A 23234-nucleotide genomic window follows, 5' to 3' on the forward strand; every position below is an offset into this window, starting at 1 on the left:
TTTGCAGTTGCCACATAGGATGCTCCAAACATTCCTCTGAGAACTATAAGGCGCTGAAGCGCAAGATCCAAAACCTGATGGATTCAGGGGCATAAACGGCCGAAGAAGGGGGCATGACATATACCATTTGCACTTAGAGGATTGTTTTGTTTAAACACGTCTCTAATCTTTCATCGTTTGCTTAATCTTTTAAATGATTGAATTTATGCTACTTTCTAAGGTGGAGCAATTGAACAAATTCTAATCTTTAGTTCTTCGAATATTAAATGAATTAAGGATTCTTTTAATTCTTCAAGAATTATAGATTTTTGACATATGGCAATGTTAGACCTTTCTTATCCTATCTCAAACCTAAAACAAAATACATTGATTCTTTACCCAAAATAACTCATGGTCATTACCAAAAAGACCAAATTTTGACATACCTCCCATTGAAATTCTTGAACATTACCTTTATCTTTTTGATACACCCACACCTTTCTTTGAGTCAATAAGATCACACCATTGTCTTTTTAGACTCAAAATTGACATTTTTACACCATTAAAATCCAAGGCATTGAGTTGTTCATTTGAACAGGAGCATTCTTTTAAATTGGGGCATTTCACAGATAGCCTGAACATTGAGACATCTGGGGAACAAAAAAAAATCATTCGAAATAATTTTATCACATATTAACCACACTGTTTCTATGTGAATAAGAATTAATCCTGAAAATCTATCCCCCTGGGGATACCTCTTCTGTGAAGACTTACATGTATGAATGATGAACGGCTTCCTTCTTTATCCCTTCACAACAGGAGAAATATATCCCTGTATCCCCTTTTGAGCCTATAGTATTTTCTTCTGATTCAACCCTAACCAAGGATCACCCTCCACACTAGGGGGCAATGTGGAAGAAATCTGCTCACATGAGTGAAAACAATCCAAAAGAGATACCAAAAGGTGGACTGAATGGCAAGTGTGAAGATCCAATCAGAACAAAAAGAAAAGAAGCAAAAAAAAGAGAAAAAAGAGAAACAAGAACAAAAGGAAAAAGAAATCAAAAAGAAAAAGGGACAAAAAGCACATGCAAAGATTCCCTAAAGATAAATAGCACATCAAGCTTCAAACTATGAGATTGATCAAGCACAATCATTCCTGAATCACTGAATCACTTCACTCGAAGATCATAGAGCATCAAGACAGAGAAACACATATGAGCAGATCCAAATTGAGCAAGACAGGATTGAAGGCATCAGAAGAATTGATCATTGGTTCAACACCCTGAAACACTGTTTGGGCCTATTTATCCTTTTCTTTCATAACCATGAACCATGGCCTATATTACGTGCCTTAAAAGTCCCTTCTAATCATACATGGATTTCTAAACGGAATAGACTATCTTCAGATTTCATCCCGCCCATCAGGATTAATCTTTGTTTGCAAAAAACAATGTAATTAATGCATGGTAGAGAAAAATAACAAAGGGGGGGTCAAGACGTAAATCCTGAATAACGTCTTGAAACCAAAGAAGGGTTCAAGTTGAAAACCTGAAATGCAGCTCGAATATAAAAATTGTGCAGTTGAGGGATCACACAAATTCCTTGATAAGGCATCGCACAATCCAAGTGTGACAATGAAGCTGGGAGTCAGAGAACACTTCCAGTAAAGAAGCATACAAGCTATCCCATCAAACCTTTGAGCATCAAATAAACAAAAATGTCAAACCTTTGACCAAACACGATAACCTGAGACTTTTTTTTCCTTACTTGACCATCTCCCAAAGATAGCTTTGACCTTGGCACTTGTCAAATAACTATAATTTATTGAAGGATTAACATTGTAATTAATTCTTTGATATCCGATGAACTCTAATTTTATGGTTCGTCTCAATTGTAGAACAGTGAAAGTGACAATATTTTCAAAACTTTGGATCAAACATTTTTCAAAACTCTTTTAATTGATATTTTCATAACTTTGAAAATAAAAGAGAAAGAAAAACATTTTTTTCAAACAAGACAACCTCTCTAGAGTGGATCTTGGTAAATGACATGTGACTCTTAGACACAAAACTCATGCTCATAATCAATGCTGAAGCGAGAAACGAGGAACATTTGGGGCATCTTTGAAGATTCAACATCAAATATTGGGCCATTTTTAGATATTGGGGCATCTTTGGGGATTCAACATCCTAATGCAGATTATCATACCTTTTTCAGGAGATAAAATATAACCAATTCATGTTACATGCATCTTATGCATACATTTTAGAGCATCATATTTATCATTTTTTTCACATACATAATTTTTGCAGCTTTTAGAGTCAAGTTTCGACTTCAAGATGAAGGATACTCGATTCAAAAACACCTTTTGATTGCTTAACTCAGCAGCAGGAAGCTACACTTCAACCAACTCGACAGATTAAAAGATCGACATTCATCTTCAGATTCAACATTTCCAATATAAATTTTGTCTCACTTGAGACATTCTCATTTAATGCAGATGATTATCTCACTTGAGATTCCTTTTTTAAAACAGACTTTGTCTCACTTGAGACTGTTTTACTCGAAAGGAGATTTATTTCCCTCAAGATTTCTTTTCTTAAAAGAAGATTTTGTCTCGCTTGAGATAGTTTCCCTTGAAAAAATTTTTGTCTCCCTTGAGACAGTTTCTCTTGAAACATAAACTTTGAAAACAATTTCCCTTGAAACAAAATCTTTGAATATGTTTTCCTTCAAACAAATTTTGTCTCCCTTGAGACAGTTTCTCTCGAAACAACACAATTTGCTCAAGAGTAGATTTTAACTTCACGACGGAGGATATCTAACTCGAAACCAAACTTCACAATAAAGGGGTCTCCACGGTTTCAACTTCACGGCGAAGGGAATCGTGTCCACCCGCAACATACAATACTTGGATTTCAACTTCACGACGAAGGATATTCAAGTCAAGGCACAACTTCACGACAAATGGGCCATCCGCGATTTCAACTCCACGACGGAGGATATCGTGCTATTCAAGACAACACAAGTTCAACTTCACAACGAAGGGACGACTGGTTGTCAACAAACAATTTCCCAATTTCAGAGTCAATTTCAACTTCACAGCGAAGGATATTGGACTCAAGACAACACAAGTTCAACTTCACAACGAAGGGACGGCTGGTTGTCAACAAAAATTTCCCAGTTTCAGAGCCAATTTCAACTTCACAGCGAAGGATATTGGACTCAAGACAGCACAAGCTCAACTTCACAGCGAAGGGGCGGCTGACTGTCAACAAACAACTTCCCAATTTCATAGCCAATTTCAACTTCCCAGCGAAGGATCTTGGACCCAAGACAACACAAGCTCAACTTCACGACGAATGGGCGGCTGATTGTCAACAAAATTTCATTCAGAGTCAATTTCAACTTCACAGCGAAGGATATTAGACTCGAGATAGCACAAGCTCAACTTCACAGCGAAGGGGCGACTGACTGTCAACAAACAATTTCCCAGTTCCAGAACCAATTTCAACTTCACAACGGAGGATATTGGACTCGGAACAATACTTGGATTTCAACTTCATGACGAAGGATATCCAATTCTCAGGCTCAACTTCACGACGAAGGGGCCCTATACGATTCCAAATTCACAAACAGGTTGACCCAAATTCACGACGAATGAGTCATCTGCAACACATCAACACCAAAGTCTTCAAGTCGAGTTTCAGCTTCACGACAAAGTATCTTTGGCTAGAAGACGATCCATGAGCTACTTCTCAATACTCTGAGTTTGATTTCAACTTCACGATGAAGGATTTCGTACTCAGAATTTTCCAGTTTTGACTCAACCTCACGACGAGGGAGTCATTTCGTGATTTAAAAACCAGTTTCAACATCGAATTTCAACTCTACGATAGAGGATATTCGATATGGACGAAATTTATGTCTTTTAATCTTTGCTCTATTGTCGTTACACGACAATGAGCAAAGAGGGGCAGCTGAAGACACTCAATTTCGACCGCATAAATTATAAAATTATGATATGTATATAATATTATATAATAATTTATAATACACATTGTTATTTACATTTTATTATTTATGTCTACAGGCCTAAATGTTATAAATCCCAACAGACACATGTGCAGCACACCACGTGGCCCATATCCAACAGTAACACACACGGCAACAAAACCCTAGAGCTTCATCAGCGCCGTTTCCAAGCAAGCAAGTCTCCACGAAGCTGTTTCCCTCAATGACTCTTCCTCACCCACGCCTCCAATCTTCATGCCGGTTTTCTCGGCGCCGTGAACTCCTCAACATCAAACAACCATCAACGACGTGACTCAGAGGGATTCATTCACAACCAACCAAGCAATGATTTAGTCCAAGTAAAATGCTAAGAAGTCGGGACTAAGGCTAGTATTCTTAGACTATAAATACAGGTAATCAAACACACTGCAAGAGGGTTGTACACGATTTGCAGTGGAAATACAAGAAATATATGAGCAAAATCCCAAAAATATTCAGAGCATTCGAAATCCTTTTTTTCTCTGTAAAAATTCGATTAGAAAATCACTAAGAAAAAATTAGAGAAATCATACGAGCAGAGAGGTTACATACGGAATATACGACGTGGGATTTGAAGTAAGGCAAAAAAATACATACGAAAATACACAGGAAAGCGAAGAGGCGAAGAAGAAACAAAGGGTAACCCGAAAACTTATCGTTTGGATTCACAATGATCGAAAACTATTCTTGAAAATCTGAAGATTCGAAGCACGCCCAACACGAGGAATGACATACTCCGTCCATAGCTCGATCCAACAGTTCAAACTCACATACTCAAGGTAAAATGACCAAGATTTTCTTTCTTCTTTCTCGTGTTGAAGTTCGAAATGTGGCTACTGCAGAAAATAATGTTTCTAGGTAAAAACCCTTTAAATTGCATTTCATGTAAGACCCACGAGCTAATATAGGGGTATTTGAAAAAAAACATAAGAAGAGTTGGTCTTCTTTTGTGTTGACCCAGTTTAGCTCAGCAGTGAGCAATGAAAATAAGCGCCCGATGCAAGTTCCTTGATTGATTTTATAACTCTATCTATTTTAAATATTTATGGTTTAGTTCAATATTACCTCTGAATGATGCTTATACTATTTTTGTTCCAATGGAAGGATTTTACTTGGATATTCGTACCAAACCCATACTAAGAAAAAACAGAATTGGAATTTGCATACCCATCACCCTGTTTTGGATTTTCTAAGGATTAATCCATGATTTAGCCATGTCATCTTTCAATATAATTCATTTTGGTCCTTTTATTTTTTTTATTATTTTACTCTTTTACTAACTTTATTTTCTTTGGTATCTATTTTATTTTATTATTATATTAATATTTTTCTCTTTTTATATTTATTTTTATTTTACAATCTAATAATATTTTGACTTTAGGGATATTTTTTCAACCAATCAAGGGTGAGTAATTTGAATCGGATAATTTGAATTTTAATTTAAATTTTCAATTTTCGCAAATAAAGACAACAAACAAATTAATTGGTACCGAAAGGGCGGTTCAAGGGTGCTAATCCTTCCTTGACTATAACTGACTCCCGAATCCGACATATCTCTGGTAAGACGCAGATCAGATAAGAAATAAAGTATCCGATCAACCCACTTTTCGTAAAATAAATGATCGGTGGCGACTCCAATCTATATTTTTCAAGTCAAAGCCCAACTCCGGAGCCCAACCGAAAGACGGTTACGACACCTAGTTATTTTCCGTTTTCCAAAATGGTGAATAAACTACTCAGATGCCATTTTATACAATTCAGTCCTAATTTATTTAATTTGTAAATTCAAACTCTTTCTATCACCCAAATTAAAAGATAAGGACACATTTGGAATCCTCATTCTATAAGTTTTCTATCGCTAGTGTCGATTTCAAGTATTGGATAAGTTGAATCAACCCCTAAATTGAATCCAAATTAAAGTTTATGACAAAATTAAGAGTTTTTAAATTGATCAGTTGAGATGATGAATTGTCATTGATTATGTGTTCTTCTACCTTCCTACTGCAATAGGATTCAATGGGAGTAATTCAACACCGAGAAAAGGCTAAAATTCTCGTAAATTCTTGAACCTAATCAAAACTGAGCAACTTCAGTTGATGACAGTGTAATTACTTTTATTGTATTTTGATTGTCAATCACATGTTTGTTTTGATCATTACTAGACAAGTAATGTTACATATATGATATTGATCCAATTAGAGTAACAAGGATGGCAACATTGATATTACACGTATTGATAAGCTTTATTTTTACTGACATGATATTGTATATTGAAATGTTATGAAAAATCATTGACATATACATAATGCATTGATGTCAGACATGCATTTTAGACAAGATCGAACCTATATGATTATATATATTCATATTAAAGCTATGAGCTCAGTTATATTCATGGGTAAGTATTGTTATTGTGTTTATAAATAAAAATACATTAGGTCTACCGGAAATAAATGAGGGTCTTATCATTGCTAATACTCAAAACCAACTTTAATACTAAATATCACCATCCACACCAACTTATAAAATAATATTCCTAAAGATTTATCAACAAAAGAACTCCTTACATGTTGAGTGAAACAATGGCTTTAAACTTTCACTTAACTGTCACTTAACCGTCGACTTCAAAAATGGATTACTAGGTCGTTCTCCTACAACCTTCTTTGATTCCTCATTTGAGGACTTCGACACAGGATTAGATGGATCCTTCTTTCCGTCCCGAATATTTGGCAACTTCGGAAACGAGTTTGAAGGGCCTTGACTATCTGAGTTCTTCACTTCCTTCACACCATTCACATGGCTAGACCCATCATTCTTCTCTGCATCCTTTACCTCCTTGCTGTCCTCTAGATTTGCACTTTGATCAATGCCTGTCTTTTGCTTTCCGAATTTAACTCGTTCCAAAGGTTTTACTTTCTTTGTAAACACAGGAGCTGAGAGTTTAGCTGAAGATGGAGCAAATGGTTCCAATCTTTCAGTTGCAGTATAGGGCTTGTTGACTGCAAGATCATGTTTTGAACTTGAAAGACCAGTGTTTGAATCCATTGTTTTATTTCTCAACCTTTCCTGTTTATAAAAGGGGTATTAACAAAAATATCAGAATCCAAATGTAGCAGTTTTAGAAGTTGGATTTGTTTAGATGTTACAGGCTAACCTCCAGTATTTCATTGAATCGTTCAGCCAAAATAGGAAGCTTCAATGCAGTGGCAAGTTGTATTGCACCTCTAACTGATTTTTCGACAGATAAAAGCTTCACAAGTTCGATGGCTCTCACAAGTTTGTCACCTGCAAGAGCAGCCAGAAACGGGGTTAACGGAGTTAAGATCAGCCAGGGATAACGCCATGAAAGATTTAAACATAATTTCAAAGACTCACTGTTGCAGCAGGATGCAATTAGCCGGAAGATGCATCGATCTTGTGCTGCCTCTATGTCGAAAGCCTCATCGTCAAGAGAAGTAGTGTCCAAGCCTTCACCAGCTGTAGCTTCTATTTGTTTCTGAATCTGCAGGTTTATAGTTAACACAAGAAAAATCTTAAGCAACTCAAAAACTGCATCAAAAGCCAAAATGCAGAAATAAATAAAGGGATGGCACCTTTGAGAGATGCAGATTGTTTAGCATAAACTCATTTTCAAGGGCTTCTTCTCCAAGATCAGAGGATGCAAGAGGAAATGACAGGCTTATCAGAGTAAGAACAGGTTTAGGGAGCACCTGAAAAAAGAGAGAACGGCCATAACTCCCTGATTTAAAGTTCAAAATATAAGGGAGTGGAGATGATCGGTTATAATACCTGTGGGAATGTATTTGGATTCTTACAAACAACACAAAACAACTTGCTCGCATTCAACCCGATCACCCAATAATTCTCACCAGATTTCCTTTCTTTGTTGGCACTGCAAAGAACAACGCACAATGATTGCATAAATACGGCAAAGTTTTGAAGTAATATGCAATATTAATCAAAATATAACTTCTGTATCCTTGAAAGAAGAATATCAAACCTGAAAAGAGGAAGCCAGTTGCCACCATATTGGCTTGTGAAAACCCTTAGAAAACCCTGCATTTTTTTAAGGTTCAATTTAAAAAATAAATGTAGTTATTATGATAACCTGAAAACAGAGTTCTTGAATACCTTTGAATCATAAGAGCTTATCTGGCCTTCTTCACTAAACCCAAACCACGTTAAATATGAACCGGGAGTTAATGGAAGACGACCTCTGAAGACTTGGGTTCCTTTAGATATGTTGAATAATGTAAACTCTAGCATCTGCATATTGTAGATAAAAAGGAATCATATAATTTAAGGTCAGGCTCCAAGACTGAGATTCACCAACTATTGCTGCTCACCAAGGCCCCTGTAGCAACTTAGATATTACATATGAGATATGCCCTCCAAATACATGGAATAACTTAGGGAAAAACTAAACAAACATGCGTCAAATGCATACCAATACTCAAATCCAAGTCTGAGTAACACTGGATACTAACATGTTGATGTTAGGTGAATCATTTGAGGCATGCAAGGAAGAAGTCATAGTAATAATAACATACCTGCTCATTAGATGGAAGACAATCAGAAACATGGTTGACAATTGCTAGCTCATCATTGAAGCCTGCTGCAGTCACCACTGGTCCATTAAGTGAAAGAATATGTTTCTGCAATAAATATCATAAGAGAAACAAATGAGCACAAGAACAAACCCAAATTCCTTTGTAATTAAGATGATTACAAACATAAGCAGCATATATAGGTTGCCACCAACACTCCCATTCTGTCATAATTACTTATTCATCTACTAGCTGGTTCTATCAATTGCAAACCAACACATTTTTCCTCAAGTGTTGTCATACATTCTTATGGTTTGATATTAACGTGAAAAACTTACATTCTAAATTACTGACTCAAGCATGAAGGTCAGACATGTATATGTCTAACACATCTGTATTCATGTTTTACCAAGATTTTCTTGTATTTGGAGAGTCCTTTTAAGACGATATCAGACAGATCCTTCATATCTGTTAAAACTTAAATCATAGATGTGACATTACTTGATTCCAGCTATCTTCGATATGAATATAAAAACCAAACATGCAATGATAATTTTCCAAGAAATCATCATTCAGAAGAATGGATAATGAATAGACCATACCAAACTGAATTATGTTTAACACTGCAATCATATCATGAAGCATGCAAGAAACAGTATTAAGAGATAAACCTGCAAACCACCATTAGTGAAGATTCGAAGAAAATTAAGGCTTGTAATTGCAGCTACCCATGTTGAACCAAGTGCCACTGCTCTTACTTCTTCGCCTTCGAATCGCATATACCACTGAATTCACAATAAAATGTACCAAAAAATTATCACATTCTGAAACTAATCATAAGCACCAATGTGAACATTTACAAGATCGGCATGTATCCAAACTGAAGCATAAAAGTAAAGTACGGAATTTTTTCAAGGAAACTACTCTAACCTCACTGTTATTAGCCCAACTGCAAAAAGGACGGTACATGAGTGTACTCATGTTCTTCTCGCTCTTGCATGGATTTGCAAAAACACTTCCATTTTCATTTAGTGAAGCCATTGTGAAACCATAATGATCAGTCATTGGTGGAACTCGTGGACCGATGCTAGTGTCATGAAAATCTATCTGCATCAGACAAGCATTTGCTATCAGAATGCAATGGAGATAAAGACATGTTTTTTTCCCTTTCTGCAAACCCAATTTTTCATAGATCACAAAATATGCTAATCACCCAGCCCAAACAATTTATCACACAAAATAAAAAGGATTTAACTAAACAAAGGGCATAAATACCTCTATATGGGAATATTCATCCTGTTCCATTGTAGTTATACTTCCAAGCATATTGTAGCACAAGAAATGCCTTTTTCCAGGTGCCAGGGGGGTCGAACCTGGCTGAAAAGCCTCTTGCAATTTTGGCCTAAATGACATTACGGTTTTCAATGCATCTTTTTCTTTATCCAAAATTTCCTTGTTAACTCGGTGCACTTTTCTCTGGGGTTTAGCTTTAGGAACCAAGCTTAACTCATCATAAACATCTTCATGCTGATCATAATCGTCTACCAACTGTTTTCGCAATCGTTTTCTGCTAGGAAACTCAGACTCACCAAGATCACTTAAACTGCCTGACATGCTGACCTCCTGATCTTCCTCGTCATAAAATAGGAGACCATTGTTCCTCGACTGAGAATTCGGTATGTCTTCCGTAGGGGACTTCATTGAAGACGGAACAACCGATTCCCACACTCCATACTTTCCCATGACATCAATGACAGCTAGTGCATTTCCAATTGGCTTCCATGCCATACAACATATTCTGTCATCAAATTTCTGCCTGTCAATATCTTGCTTCCTCTTAACATCCCAGATCAAAACTTGCTTATCCAAACTGGAAGTAGCCATGTATCTCCCATTAGGCGACCATGACATGAAACAAATTGGCTGCATATGATCGCCTCTCAAAGTAAAAAGCTTTTCAGCCGTGTCCCTATCATACATCACTATGTCATTTTTCAAACCAGGGACAGCTAAAGTCTCCCCATCAGGACTCCAGCTAAGTACATTTAAAACTGAAGTATCCATACCGGTATCAGGAGCTACACCTTTGAGGGTATATAATGTTCTTCCGGATTGAAGTTCCCAATATATAACAGTTCCAGTTGAATCAATTGATGCCAAGTATTCTCCATTAGGATCAAAAGCTAAACCTGTGACAGGCCCTCTATGCCCTTTAAGAACCCTAGAAATTGAACCATCAATTGTATTAATAAGTTTAATGCCCTCATCATCACCAGCAGCTGCCAGCATACTTCCCGATTTGTTAAAAGCAAGTGCACGTATTGGCAATGTGAATCTGGTAATATTAGTCTCAAATTCGCCGCCTAAGAAAATAAATAAGAGAACCATTAAACCTTGCTCTCCATGATGTAACATATTATCAACCAGATTCTATATATGATCAAATCGAATAATTCTTGATTCCAACAAGTACCCAGATAAAAAGAGACCAAAAAGCTACCTATCACAATTTTTTTTTTTTAAAAAGAGGGGAATACCTGGAAATTTATAGAGCTTAACCGAATGATCAATAGATCCAGAAGCAAGACAAGTAGAATTGGGGCTAATCGCCAACGCCGTGACACCATCTCGGTGGTGGCGAAGAACCCGTGGCGGATGCGAAGGAAGAAGGGGATCGTGAATGGAGACGGACGGTTGAGATGATGAAGCAGTGACCAAGTGGTGAGATTGGAGATCCCACAAGATGGAGCAGAAGGAAGCATTGGAACTTCCCTCGTGTGCGTCTCTTAGCTTCACTGATTTGATTTTCATGGCGTAGACTTTTGGGGGGGGGGGAACGGAGGAGTTTTGGTGTGTTTTTAATTCTTTCGCTCTCTTCGGTGGGTGTTATACATTGCAGTATGGTTTTGGCGGGAAACTGAAGCCATGGATTTTGGATTTCGCGGGTGGAACTTTAAACTTGGAGGGAAATAATTCACTGAAGGAACTGATTTAATTTAGGGCAAACTAAACGTTCAGTACCCAACTATTATGTTTGTTCCGTCTTAATAAAACTCTAATTTTTTCCAAAATGATGCTTAATGTTTAGTTTAGACTTCATTTTAATATTCGCCGTTAAAAATTAAAAGAATGCCTAATGCCAAAAATAGCCCCCCAACGTTTACTAAAATGGCAATTTAGCCCATATTTTTTTTGAGAGCATTTTGGCCTACAACGTTTCACTTTTGGGCAAAAAACTTCTCTATATATGAAAACTATTAGATAACACATGGTTAACACTAAAAAATATGAGCATATTTAACCTAAAATGAAAAGTTGAAGGCTAAAATTACCCATAAAAAATAATAAGGGACAACTTTATTATTCTGTCAAATGTTAGGACATTTTTGCCATAAAATGAAATGTTGGGGCCAAAATGCTCCAAAAAATATAATATGGAGCAAAATGACAATTTTTGGAAAACATTGGGGGCTAATTTTGGTATTATGCCTCAACAGGATTGATGACTTTTTTTTGAGTAAACTACATATTTAGTACCTAAATTATTAATTTTCATTCATTTTAGTACCTAAACTTTCATTTGTTTCAATATCATACCTAGCATTTACTTTTTGTTTCGTTTTGGTACCTATCATTAAAAACTTAGCAGAATTGTTACAACATGATACTTTTTATGGGTAAATTAAATCATTCATCACTCAACTGTCTTCTTACTCTTATTTTGTTCAATAATTTTTTTAATTTAATCACTTAAGTTTCAAATTTATTTATTTTTAATTTAATTATATATTAATAAAATAATAATGAATGATATGTCACAAAAATTATTAATAAAATAAATTAGAGTGATTAAAACATGAGTAATTTGAAAGTTGAGTTGTTAAATTGATTTTTTTTTAACTTTAGGGACCAAAATATGAATGAGAAAATAGTTAAGCAATAAATGATGTAATTTACCCATAAAAAAATGCCACATGCATGCAGCAGCTCAGTTAATTTTTTAACTACATGTACTAAAATGAAATAAAAAGTAAACGCTAGGTATGATTTTGAAAGAAATGAAAGTTTAGGTACTAAAATGAAACAAAACTGATAGTTTATGTATTAAACATATATTTTACTCTTACTTTTTTTTCAATGATAACGCTAAGTTTTTAACGGCGGTATGCCAAAATGAAACTTAAACTAAATGTCAGATATGATTTAAAAAAATGAAATTTAGACACTAAAACGAAATAAAAATAATAATTTAGATACTAAATGTCAGACATAATTTTAAAAAAATGAAATTTAAATACTAAAACGAAATAAAAATAAAGTTAGAAAACCATGTGTTTTATCAAGAGATATCATGAAAGTAGTTAGCCAATATGGTCATTCTTCATGAGTATTCATTATATATTGTTGAGCACATTGGGTTTCAAAAATTCATCAACAACTTAAATCCAAGTTTCAATATAACCTCACGCAATACTTTGAAAAATGACATCTTGAAACTATTTGCAAGCAAGAGATAAAATTTGAAGAAATTATTTGATGATTATAGGGGGAGAGTGACAATTACTACTGACATGTGGACAGCTTCGAATCAAAAGAAAGGTTATATAAAACCTTGAGGTATATATTATGTTAATTTATTTTTTTGCAAACTTTTAAAGGGCTTCCTACTTGTTTTGTTGTTGTGTTCTTCTAGTGATTTTTTATTTGTTCAAAAACTAACGTGTTTTAATTATTTCATCTTATAATTGGTTTGTTTATGTTCCTTGTCCACATGCTGCCAACGTGCATGCCCAAATTTTGATAAACTCTTTGAATGTGTATAAATATTGCTAAAAAAATCTCATCTGTGGTACTAGATAATTATTCAACAAATGATGCTATGATTGATGTGTTACAAGAGAAATTTGATCATGATATTCTTTTATCGGGTGGCAATTTTTTGCATGTGTGTTGTAGTGCACATATTTTGAATTTAATTGTTCAGGATGGTTTGGAAGTAATTTTTAGGATTAAAAGGATTCTTAATTGTGTTGCATTTTGGACTGCAACTCTTAATAGAGTTCAAAAGTTTGAGGATAAGGCTAGAGCTTCGAAAATTGATTATTTTAAAATATTGTCACTTGATTGTAAAACAAGATGGAACTCCACTTATTTTATGCTTATAAGTGCTTTGCCATTTAAAAATATCTTTGCTAATTTGAAGACTCAAAAATTCTAACTTTAAGTTTGTGGTTCCTCAACGTGATTGAGAGTTGGCTGAAATTATTTGACATAAATTGAACAAGTTTCACAAAATGACTGAGTTGTTCTCTAGTAGAAAATATCCTACTGCAAACTTATTTTTTCGAAAAGTATGTGAGATCAAAATAGCACTAAATGCTTAAAAATATAGTGATGATGAGCAAGTTATTAGATATATGGCTAAAAAATGATGGAGAAGTTTAACAAATATTGTTCAAATATAAATGAAATTTTAGTAGTTGCAGCCATTTTGGACCCTCGAAATAAGCTAGAGTGCGTGGACTATTACTTCAATAAAATATATGGTGATGATGCTGATGCTAAGATAGAAAGGGTTCGAGGATTGTTGTATGAACTGCTTCTTGAGTATCAAGATAAACCTAACAATGAGAATTATGTCTCTTCTACTTCTTCTAATTGTGATAGATTGTTGGGTAAGACAAATGCAGTTAATAATCCTAATGAAAATAGCGAAGAGGAAGTTGATAAATGGACTAAGATTAAGAGGATCCATATTAAGAGGACTAAAAAAAGAAAAGCTAATGTGAGGTGTGAGTTGTATCACTATCTTGAGGATGATGCATTACTCGAGAGTAATGAATTTGATGTGCTTCACTATTGAAGAATTGATTTAAAATTTCCAATCTTGAGAAAAATTACTAAGGATATTTTAGCAATTCGTGTATCTATTGTAGCTTCAAAGAGTGTTTTTAGCATGGTGGGAGGACGTTCAGTCCTAAACGTTCAAGCCTTCGTGCTGAAACGGTGGAGGCTCTCATGTGTATGCAAAATTGGATATTTGGAGAGTATTCAGATAAATTTATCATATTTTATATGCATTTGACTTTTTTTCTTCTTCTTCTTTTATCTTATAATTTTATAACGTGTTCATTATATTATTATTTTAGACTCTTGTTTTGGTAATGCACAAGTATGTGCTACTATCTTAGAGGATAATGATGTGGAAGACGATGAATGTTCATCAAGTGAAATTCTTAACGTTAACTTGATAATTTATTCATATTATTCTCTTAAATTTATTTATTTTTGCTTCAAAAGTTATGTCACTATATTTTATTTTCCCATCTATGACAGGATGGTGAGGACCTTTGAAGGTGATTATGTGAAGAACTAATGGCAATAGCTTTATTGTAAGATGAAATAACGAGGCAAAGGTTGATGCTTGCTCACTTTATGTAATTTTTTAGGCTTTTGTTTACTATTGGGAAGTGAGAACTTTGTTTATGTAATTCTGTTATATGTTAAGAGTATTGGAAATTTAAAACTTTAATAGTAGGTGACTTAATGTATTAAATATTTTTAGTAAGATGTTACATGTATCTTCAATTATGATTTTCTAGTAATAGAATCTATTTAAAACCCGATCCACCCACCTCATCCGCAATTGATGGGTGGAATGGATTTGAGTCGATGATCAAGCGGGTGATGGGTGGGTTGTATGACAATTTTATATGCCTATTGTTGGGTGAGTTAAACTCTAACCCACTCAAATCCGACCTATTATCAACCCTATATTCAATTTCAAATTAACGTGATTTTAATTATATAATTATATGGTTTCATTACCCAAAAACAAATTAGAATTTCAATGTATTATAGATATATATAAGTTTGTATAACGAATATTATTCAATCCAACTAGCTGGTTTTAAAATAATAAAATATATTCAGAAAATTGATGTCCTCTTATATAATATATTTTTGGGGTTTGGGTATAAAACTTCAATCATTTTAAATTTTAGATTTTTGAAAATCCTAATTCTGAATTCCCTAAACCAATTGGTGCCCATTTTCACCAATTATTTTGGTTCACCGGAATAGTTAATCAACGAGTGTTGATTCAATCAGTTCATCTCAACCAACCCCTCCACCCAATCAACAGTCAGTCATTCTATCCCAACAACATAGCCAAATAGAACCCAACAATAATTGAGCCCTCGAGTGATCTCTACTCTTAAGAAGCCACCTTCGACTGGAGCAGTAACAGAAGAAATCGTGTCCTCTTTAGAAGCAACAACGAACGATGACTGTGTCCTCAAAAGCCTTACTTAAAACCAAACAACAAAGGTAGACTAAATCAAATCCAAAGGAAAAAAGAATGGTCAATGAAAGGAAAGAGGTTTCATTCCCAGCGACGGAGGCATCGTTTGGGGTTCCCAACGGTGGATATGCTCCTCAGGTCACCTGGAAGTATATATCTCAAAATCGGTGTCACCGGACGATTGACTACGTAGATTAGAGTTTTTTTTTGTTGGAGCTAAGGAGTCCCATGTAGATCTACGACAACGGTGAGGTTTTTCGAGGAAAATGACCTTGAAATTGCGCTAGGCAACAAATGCTCCTGGAAATGCAGAATTCTAGAAAGAGATTTAGAGGATAAAAGATAAATGGGGAATTTAGTCAAAAAGTGGGCTTATATACCCCCTCCAAAATGACATAGTTTTGGGAGGGGGCAGCTGAAGCCAAAACGATGTGTTTCGGTTGAACCGTGAGTTGACCCGACCTGACTTTGGTCATCTTCAGTCACCGTCTTCATCGTACCCATTGACCGGTCATTGTTATTACCATTACAAGTCTATAAATCTCTAAATTTTAAACCTTAAATCTTTAAAATTTCAAAACTCGTAACATGCCTCATACATCGAAGTATCGCCCGTCAAGATTGGAGCGCACACATCATAACATAATTCCTTTGGTACTGTGCGATGAGGATCTAAAAATTCGAGCGTTTGAGAAAAGGGAATAAAATTGCAGATACCCCGCTAACACTCCCTCCATTGGGAACTATTCCTCCCCGCAAATGTTTCCCCTGGTACTAATTAGTCATAAATCTCGCTAAATATCATTACGAGGTTGTTTGAATGATAGAAAGTGGATGAAGCTCCAATGTTATGAGTTTTGAAATGTTTAGGGATTTAAAGATTTGAGGTGATGATAACAGCGATAATTGATTAGTGGGTGGATGATGATATATGGGTGGCCGTTTGATAACGTAAGTGATGACCGGAGATGATCATCGACAAATGATAATGATATTTGAAATTAAAGATCTTAGAGTTTGAGATTTTTTCATGATTTAAAAAAAATTCTAAAAAAATAACAATAGTTTTAAATAATTTTTAAAAATTAAAATTTTAAAGAAATATAAATGGAACATGTGTTAGATAATATTTTTTTAACATTCGTTATAATGTAGACACTTAAACAATAACTAAAAAAACGTTAGACATCTACATTGAGCAAAAAAAAATTTAACACCTAAAATAAGCGAAATGTGTAATTTTAACACTTATTTTTTCATTAAACGTTTATATAATGACTCTTTGCATGTTTATGTTAAGTTTAGCATTATTATTGTTTTAATATCATATAAGCCAACAAGTTACATAAAACCGTCGTAATTCTAATAAATCTTTCGAATTTATCAAACATTATTTTCGAAAATTCTTAGCCTCCAATTTATCTTTCCGGAAATGATCTTAATAGATTAGCGATAGAAGTATTTTCAGAGGTAAAATTACTTCTATGAAGATATAATAATAATTAATAAAAGAAATCCTTAAAATATCTTTAACCAATAATTTTAATGAACGCAAATTACATAATTCATAATCATATTTTCATTTAAAATATTATTTTTTTCAAAAATCTTATAATATCATATTAATACATATTCAAAATAAGTGAAACTATTTCATTTACCATTCATTGTGCTACATATAAAACTATCGATCTAAGTAATACTACTCCCTTCGTCTCAGTAAATGTAATTCTTTTTTTAAATTATTACATCTAAAATATCATATTTAAGAAATCAACAAACAACAACATTTATACTTTTTTTTACTCTTGCATGTCTCACTCTTTTATACTTATCAAAATAAATTTATCAAATCTAGCGATAGGCACGAGACCCAAATCTGACGGGTTCCGATACAACCCTATCAAGTCAGATTTTTTAAAATTCAGGTTTGGTTCGAATCGGGCTATTTTAGATATTATGTTCGGGTCGGATTGAATTCGGGTTTATAGTAAAAAAATATCCGATCCGACCCGATTGAAAAAAATATAATTTTACCCTATATATTTAAGGATAATTGAAATAATAAATCTATATATATTATTTTTTCCAAGTAAATCTCTATTTTTATTAAATAAAAATATTTTTTTATAAATATATTATTTTGTGTCGGATCGAGTCATGTTTGAATTTTATCTCAAAAAGATTCAGGTCGGATTCAAGTCGAACGGAGAATATAATTTTCGGATGGGATCGAATTAATCGAGAACTCGACCCAATCCGACTCATGTCATCTCAAATCAAATCTATGAATTACATTTTAAAGATAATTTATCATTTATCTTAATCAAATATGTCTCTTAAAATTATATATATAATCAATACGTGACACAATGGAATGGAGAGAGTACTAACTACATAAATTTAATTCTAGATACATCATAAACAAAATCTTTCTCCCCAAAATTTTTTATTAAGTTAAAAGATGATTACAAAAGAATATCTATTTTAAGTACTCTTAATTATTTAATAATGAACGTTTAATCACTTTATCATCATTGACGTTTGAATCTATGATCTCTCTAAAATTAAATGTATTAAAAAATAGGAAAAAATAACTGACATGAAGTATCGAACTGGAAATACCTTGAAAAATCACCAAGCTATAACTTAAAAATATAAGGAAAAATATAAAGAGAATATTTGAAAATTTTACACAAGAAGAAACAGTCGCACTCATATATCAATTTAACTCGCTTCACTCCAGGTTTTTTTTTTTTACTTTAAACTTTGTTTTTATTTTCATCTTTAGTTAATAAATAATTTAAGGAGAAAAAAAGGCAATAGATAATTTACGGTAGATAGTGGGTGGGATGATCTTGATCAATCCATTGACTTTGACTCCAATAGGTTTGGTCAACATCGTAAGGAAGATCAAACGACTGTTGATCTCTACTCTCTTGCCAATCCAGCAGTCCAAATCCACTCTCCGATCTATGCATATTTGAAAGCTCAACCTGCACTGTACGATCAAGCAATCCTCCCGTGATTTCCTCAATCTTTTGCTGCTGCCACTGTCCTTGTCCATTAAATACCGTACTGAGTCCAAACGACATCGTTTCATTTTTAGACGGAGTAACCAAGCTCGAAAAATTCCCAATCCCCGGGAAAATCTCCGACTGCGATACTTGTTCGTAGACTAAATTATTAGGGTTTCCGTACAGATCCGACTCGCTTACATTTACCTTATTTGGGTGAGATGTTACAACCGATGCCGCCTTGGCGGTGCCACGGGTACAACTTTTGTCGTTGTTCGTCACTGCAACGTTAGAATTAGCAGGGATGAGATACGAACTCTCGCTGCTAGAATGACAATTCGCTTCACGTTGATCAAGGTGTTGCTGCTGTGACGGTGCAGAGGCCGCCGCGGCAACTGTAGGAGATTCGGCTAAAAGTTTGTTTTTCGAGCGCTTGACTTTGCGGCAACCACCGCCGACGGGGACGTTACGGAGGACACCGCCTTTCGTCCAGTAACGACGGCAGCTCTTGCAGAAATGACGTGGTTGAGAGAGGGGTTGTAGTTGTTGTAGTAACAGAACTTAGTGTTGGGTGAGTCGCAACGCGGGCAGTTGAGTTCCTGGTTGTTTTGTTGGTGCTGCGGTCGTAACCTTCTGTCTACTCCTCTTCCACCGCCGGAGGTTAATGTTCGTCCACCTCCGATTGAGTGGATGTCTTGCATTACTCACAACAGTATTTGCTCCGAAATCAAGAATAAGAATCCAAAAATAAAAATGCAATTTTGGAGAAGAAAAGAAAAGAAAAAGCCGGTGAATAACAAAGAAGAGTGTTTTGAATTTGTAACAAATATCCCTTTGCAAATCAATTTTAGCCTATGCGGAAACGACTTAACGTAAATTATGGTATAGATCGTGAAAGTACGAAAACGGAGTTGAGAAAATGATTGGGATGAAGTACACAGATGATCTCTAAATTACCGAGTACTATTTTGGTAAGTTTTTTATTATTAAAAATTATAAAATAATATTTCAATTATAAAGTGATATTTTGTTAAGTCTTTTGCTATTAAAAGTTATAAAATTATCACTCAATTATTTATATATAATAAATTCGTTATTTTCTATTAAAAATTTGATAATATTCTAAGTTAGACGTTAACCTACTTATTATGATATGATAAAATCATATTTTAATTATGTCCACTGGAATTGTTATTACTTTCAAACACCGACTCAACGATATAATGTTTCAAACACTAAATCGATGATATAATGTAAACAAAAATTTGATCTATAAAAATACAATTCAAACAGTTTTGGTATCAAAATTTATCCTAGTGATATGTCAAATGGAACATTTATTACTTTCAAACACTAGCTCAACAATATAATATTTCAAATACTGACTCGACTATATAATGTTTCAAACATTGACTTGATGACATAATATAAACAGATATTCGATCCATAAAATACAACTCAATCAGTTTTGACATCAAATTTTATCCTAGTGAGCAAATTATCGTCTAGCTTAGAAGACCGTCAATTTTTTTAATAGAAAAATGATGAATTTAGAACATATAAATAAATGATGACTATTTTTATAACTGTTAATAGTTGAGAGATTCAACAAAGTAATACTTTATAATTATGAGATTATTTCATAATTTTTAATAATAAGGGGACTTAAAAAAATAACAACCTATAATCTAGAGACTATTTGTGTAGTTTACACAAAAATGATTTTAGGATCTAAGGGGAGAGAATAGGAAATGGAGCAAGAATACGGATAAAGAAATCGGGAGCGTTGGTAGAGGACGCATGAAGGGTAGAAAGAGGGAGGGGCATTGATGTCCACAAAACAAGGTATCGAGTTGTCGGCCACCTCCCCAGTATCTGCTTGGGACTATCCTAGTGCTTATACAACTGGTCTAGACGAAGCCACGTTACGTAGTTTCATTTGTTCATGAAGAAAACCATTATGCGACCACGTTTTCTGTATCCTCGCCACTATTCCCGTCAGTCTCCAGGTTCCCTGAGATTGCGAAATGAATTGTAAAACAAGATTACTTGTAAATTGACACCCATAGATATTTAGATAAATTACAATATAAATCATTTTTAATTAAGTTTTGTTTATTTTTTTCATTAAATTTAAAAAATATAATATTTAGGTACTTTTATTTTTATTAATTAAGACGTAGTTACTAAAGATTAATTGTTGTTAGATTTTTAACAGATTATTGACGTGACACAATATATATATATATAATTAACAACTGTAAATTACATAAATAGTCATTAATTTTGAGTAAGTTTTCATTTTTTCACTGAAATTTTAAAAGTAACAAATTGGTCACCGGTACAAAAGGAAGCAGTTGAAGCATTTTGAAGACCCAAGGTATTTGGGGTGGTCTATTATGGGTGCGAGCAAGCAACAATAGTGACGGACGAAGTTCTCTTTTCTCCATCATCATTGACTCTTGTCATTTCACGTGACTTTCATTGTAGACTTTACTATCGTCGTTGCCAACAAAAATCTGTTCATTATGATAGAAAGTTGTAGATGACGATGAGGAGAGAAAGCTTAAAGTCATCATACAAAAAATCGTAATGCCTTTCAGTTTGGTTATTCTTTGGACATATGATTAAGGGTTCAATACCAAAACTACATTGCAATAGAAACATGAGAATTTAGTTTTAGGGTTTTTTTCATCAACTGAAATTGTTGGGCTAATCTAACATAGTATTGAAGAGTGGGAAATAGATGAAAACTAATGTATATATGACATTAAGAATGGATTTTACATGCGTGGTATGGATCTAGTTTTTTAGGTGACCAATTTTTCACAGGAGCTTCTTGTCCGTCAGGTGACCGGCGACGGAAAAGATGTTCAATAATGGGGTGTGCGGAGGGAAGTTAAGATTTGGAAAGGAAACATATTTAAAAATGGATAAATTAAATTTTTATCCCTAAACTATTTTGGATTTACAATAAAGACCTATAATTAATATTTTATTTTGAAGTTTAGGGATTTAATTTTTTTTAATATTTTTATTAGCGTGTCACGTCATTAACTTAACGACATACAACACCTCAGTGAACAAATCTTAATAAAACGATAACGAAAGTGATCAAAACTTAATATTTTTGAATTTGGCGAGTAAAAATGTAGAAAATTGAAAGGTAAGTAATCATTCTTGTAGTTTACCATGGATATTTCATTTCCTTTTTTTTTTGTAATTTTTCCCATTAATTACTATAAAATTAAATTATATATACACAAACAATATATATTAAGTTTTCTATATATTTATAAACATTTATTAATTGTTTTTCTTATTGACAACCAATTTAATTTAAAACAAACTATCACAAGACACCATGGAGTTAGGTTTGATTGAAATGGTATATAATAGTGTGTTGATGATTTATTGCTTCCACCCCACTTTGGGTCACAATCTTTATAGTCGTAATGCTGTTACATCTCAACTTAAACATTGAATGTGACAACGATGCCGAAAGGGTGCCATAATATGGATTTGCATAGCACCCCTTATTTACTCTTGATATCAACATCCTTGTAAATATGGATAGATCGAAGGAGTTGGTAGGGCAGTCGCCTTTTGAAAATTTAAAATGTTTTCGTTTTCCTGAAATTTTATAAGTTCGTCACTTTTTGTGTGATTAATCTAGGGTGCTTACAAATAGTAGTATATATTCTAAAAATTCTCAATCATTTGACAATAAATGTTTAAATATCTTGCAATCTTTGATGCTCGAACCTAATACCTTTTGGAATAACAATCATTCCTTTAACAACTTAAATAACTTAGTTTATACAAGTTTGTCCCCTTTATAAATTTTAAAAATTCGTCCTATTAACATAAAATTATTCGTCTGTCTCTACTTGTAAATAAAGCCACATAAGAGTTAGACATATGAGACTATTTTTATATGCATCTCAACCTAGCAGCTTTGATTACAGATCTTATATCGTTTAGTATGTCTTTAGGAAGATGTGGTTGCTGAGTTTTTTTCGTGATGAGAAAGTTGATAAGTTCGTGGAACCGTTAGAAAGAGATTGTTTTGGACCTCACAAAGAGGTCACGGGGTGTAAGGGTTTATTGGTAATTTGTTGATATCGATTTGATTAGCATTTAAACATATTTTGTTACACGAATCAAACGACTTTGGTGGTAAATAAATTGTTGTTATTCTTTAAAGTTTTGGGTTTGAGCACTATGAATGCTAGGGATATGAGCGTTCAATGTCAAATAGTTAAGAGTTATCTTTAAACAGATACTACATTTTACTTATCTTAAACTAATAAAAAACATATTTTATTAGTA

General features: G+C 33.8%; 1 protein-coding gene and 1 pseudogene across 1 annotated transcript; both read right to left on the bottom strand.

Moving 5' to 3' along the window:
* Positions 1-6578: 6578 nt before the first annotated feature.
* LOC120215190 (WD repeat and HMG-box DNA-binding protein 1) lies at positions 6579-11435 on the bottom strand. Its single transcript, XM_039212927.1, has 12 exons — positions 11120-11435; positions 9858-10945; positions 9513-9689; positions 9254-9367; positions 8586-8690; positions 8167-8301; positions 8036-8091; positions 7825-7927; positions 7629-7745; positions 7411-7537; positions 7190-7320; positions 6579-7101 (listed from the first exon to the last, which is right to left on the bottom strand). The coding sequence occupies exons 1-12, from the start codon at positions 11391-11393 to the stop codon at positions 6643-6645; spliced, it is 2886 nt and encodes a 961-aa protein (XP_039068858.1). The 5' UTR covers positions 11394-11435; the 3' UTR covers positions 6579-6642.
* Positions 11436-18638: 7203 nt separating this feature from the next.
* On the bottom strand, positions 18639-19746 carry LOC120215191 (annotated as a pseudogene).
* Positions 19747-23234: the final 3488 nt, after the last annotated feature.

Source organism: Hibiscus syriacus, unplaced genomic scaffold (genome assembly GCF_006381635.1).
Source record: "Hibiscus syriacus cultivar Baekdansim isolate YM2019G1 unplaced genomic scaffold, ASM638163v2 tig00110114_pilon, whole genome shotgun sequence".
Classification (NCBI taxonomy): Eukaryota; Viridiplantae; Streptophyta; class Magnoliopsida; order Malvales; family Malvaceae; genus Hibiscus; species Hibiscus syriacus.

Bases quoted from the DNA above. Each gene is read 5' to 3' on its own strand.
- LOC120215190 (XM_039212927.1), bottom strand. From the start codon at position 11,393: ATGAAAATCAAATCAGTGAAGCTAAGAGACGCACACGAGGGAAGTTCC. The intron at 8,092-8,166 runs GTATTCAAGAAC...AAAAAAATGCAG, and splicing joins TAAGCTCTTATGATTCAAAG to GGTTTTCTAAGGGTTTTCAC. The intron at 7,102-7,189 runs GTTAGCCTGTAA...TTTTATAAACAG, and splicing joins GATTCAATGAAATACTGGAG to GAAAGGTTGAGAAATAAAAC.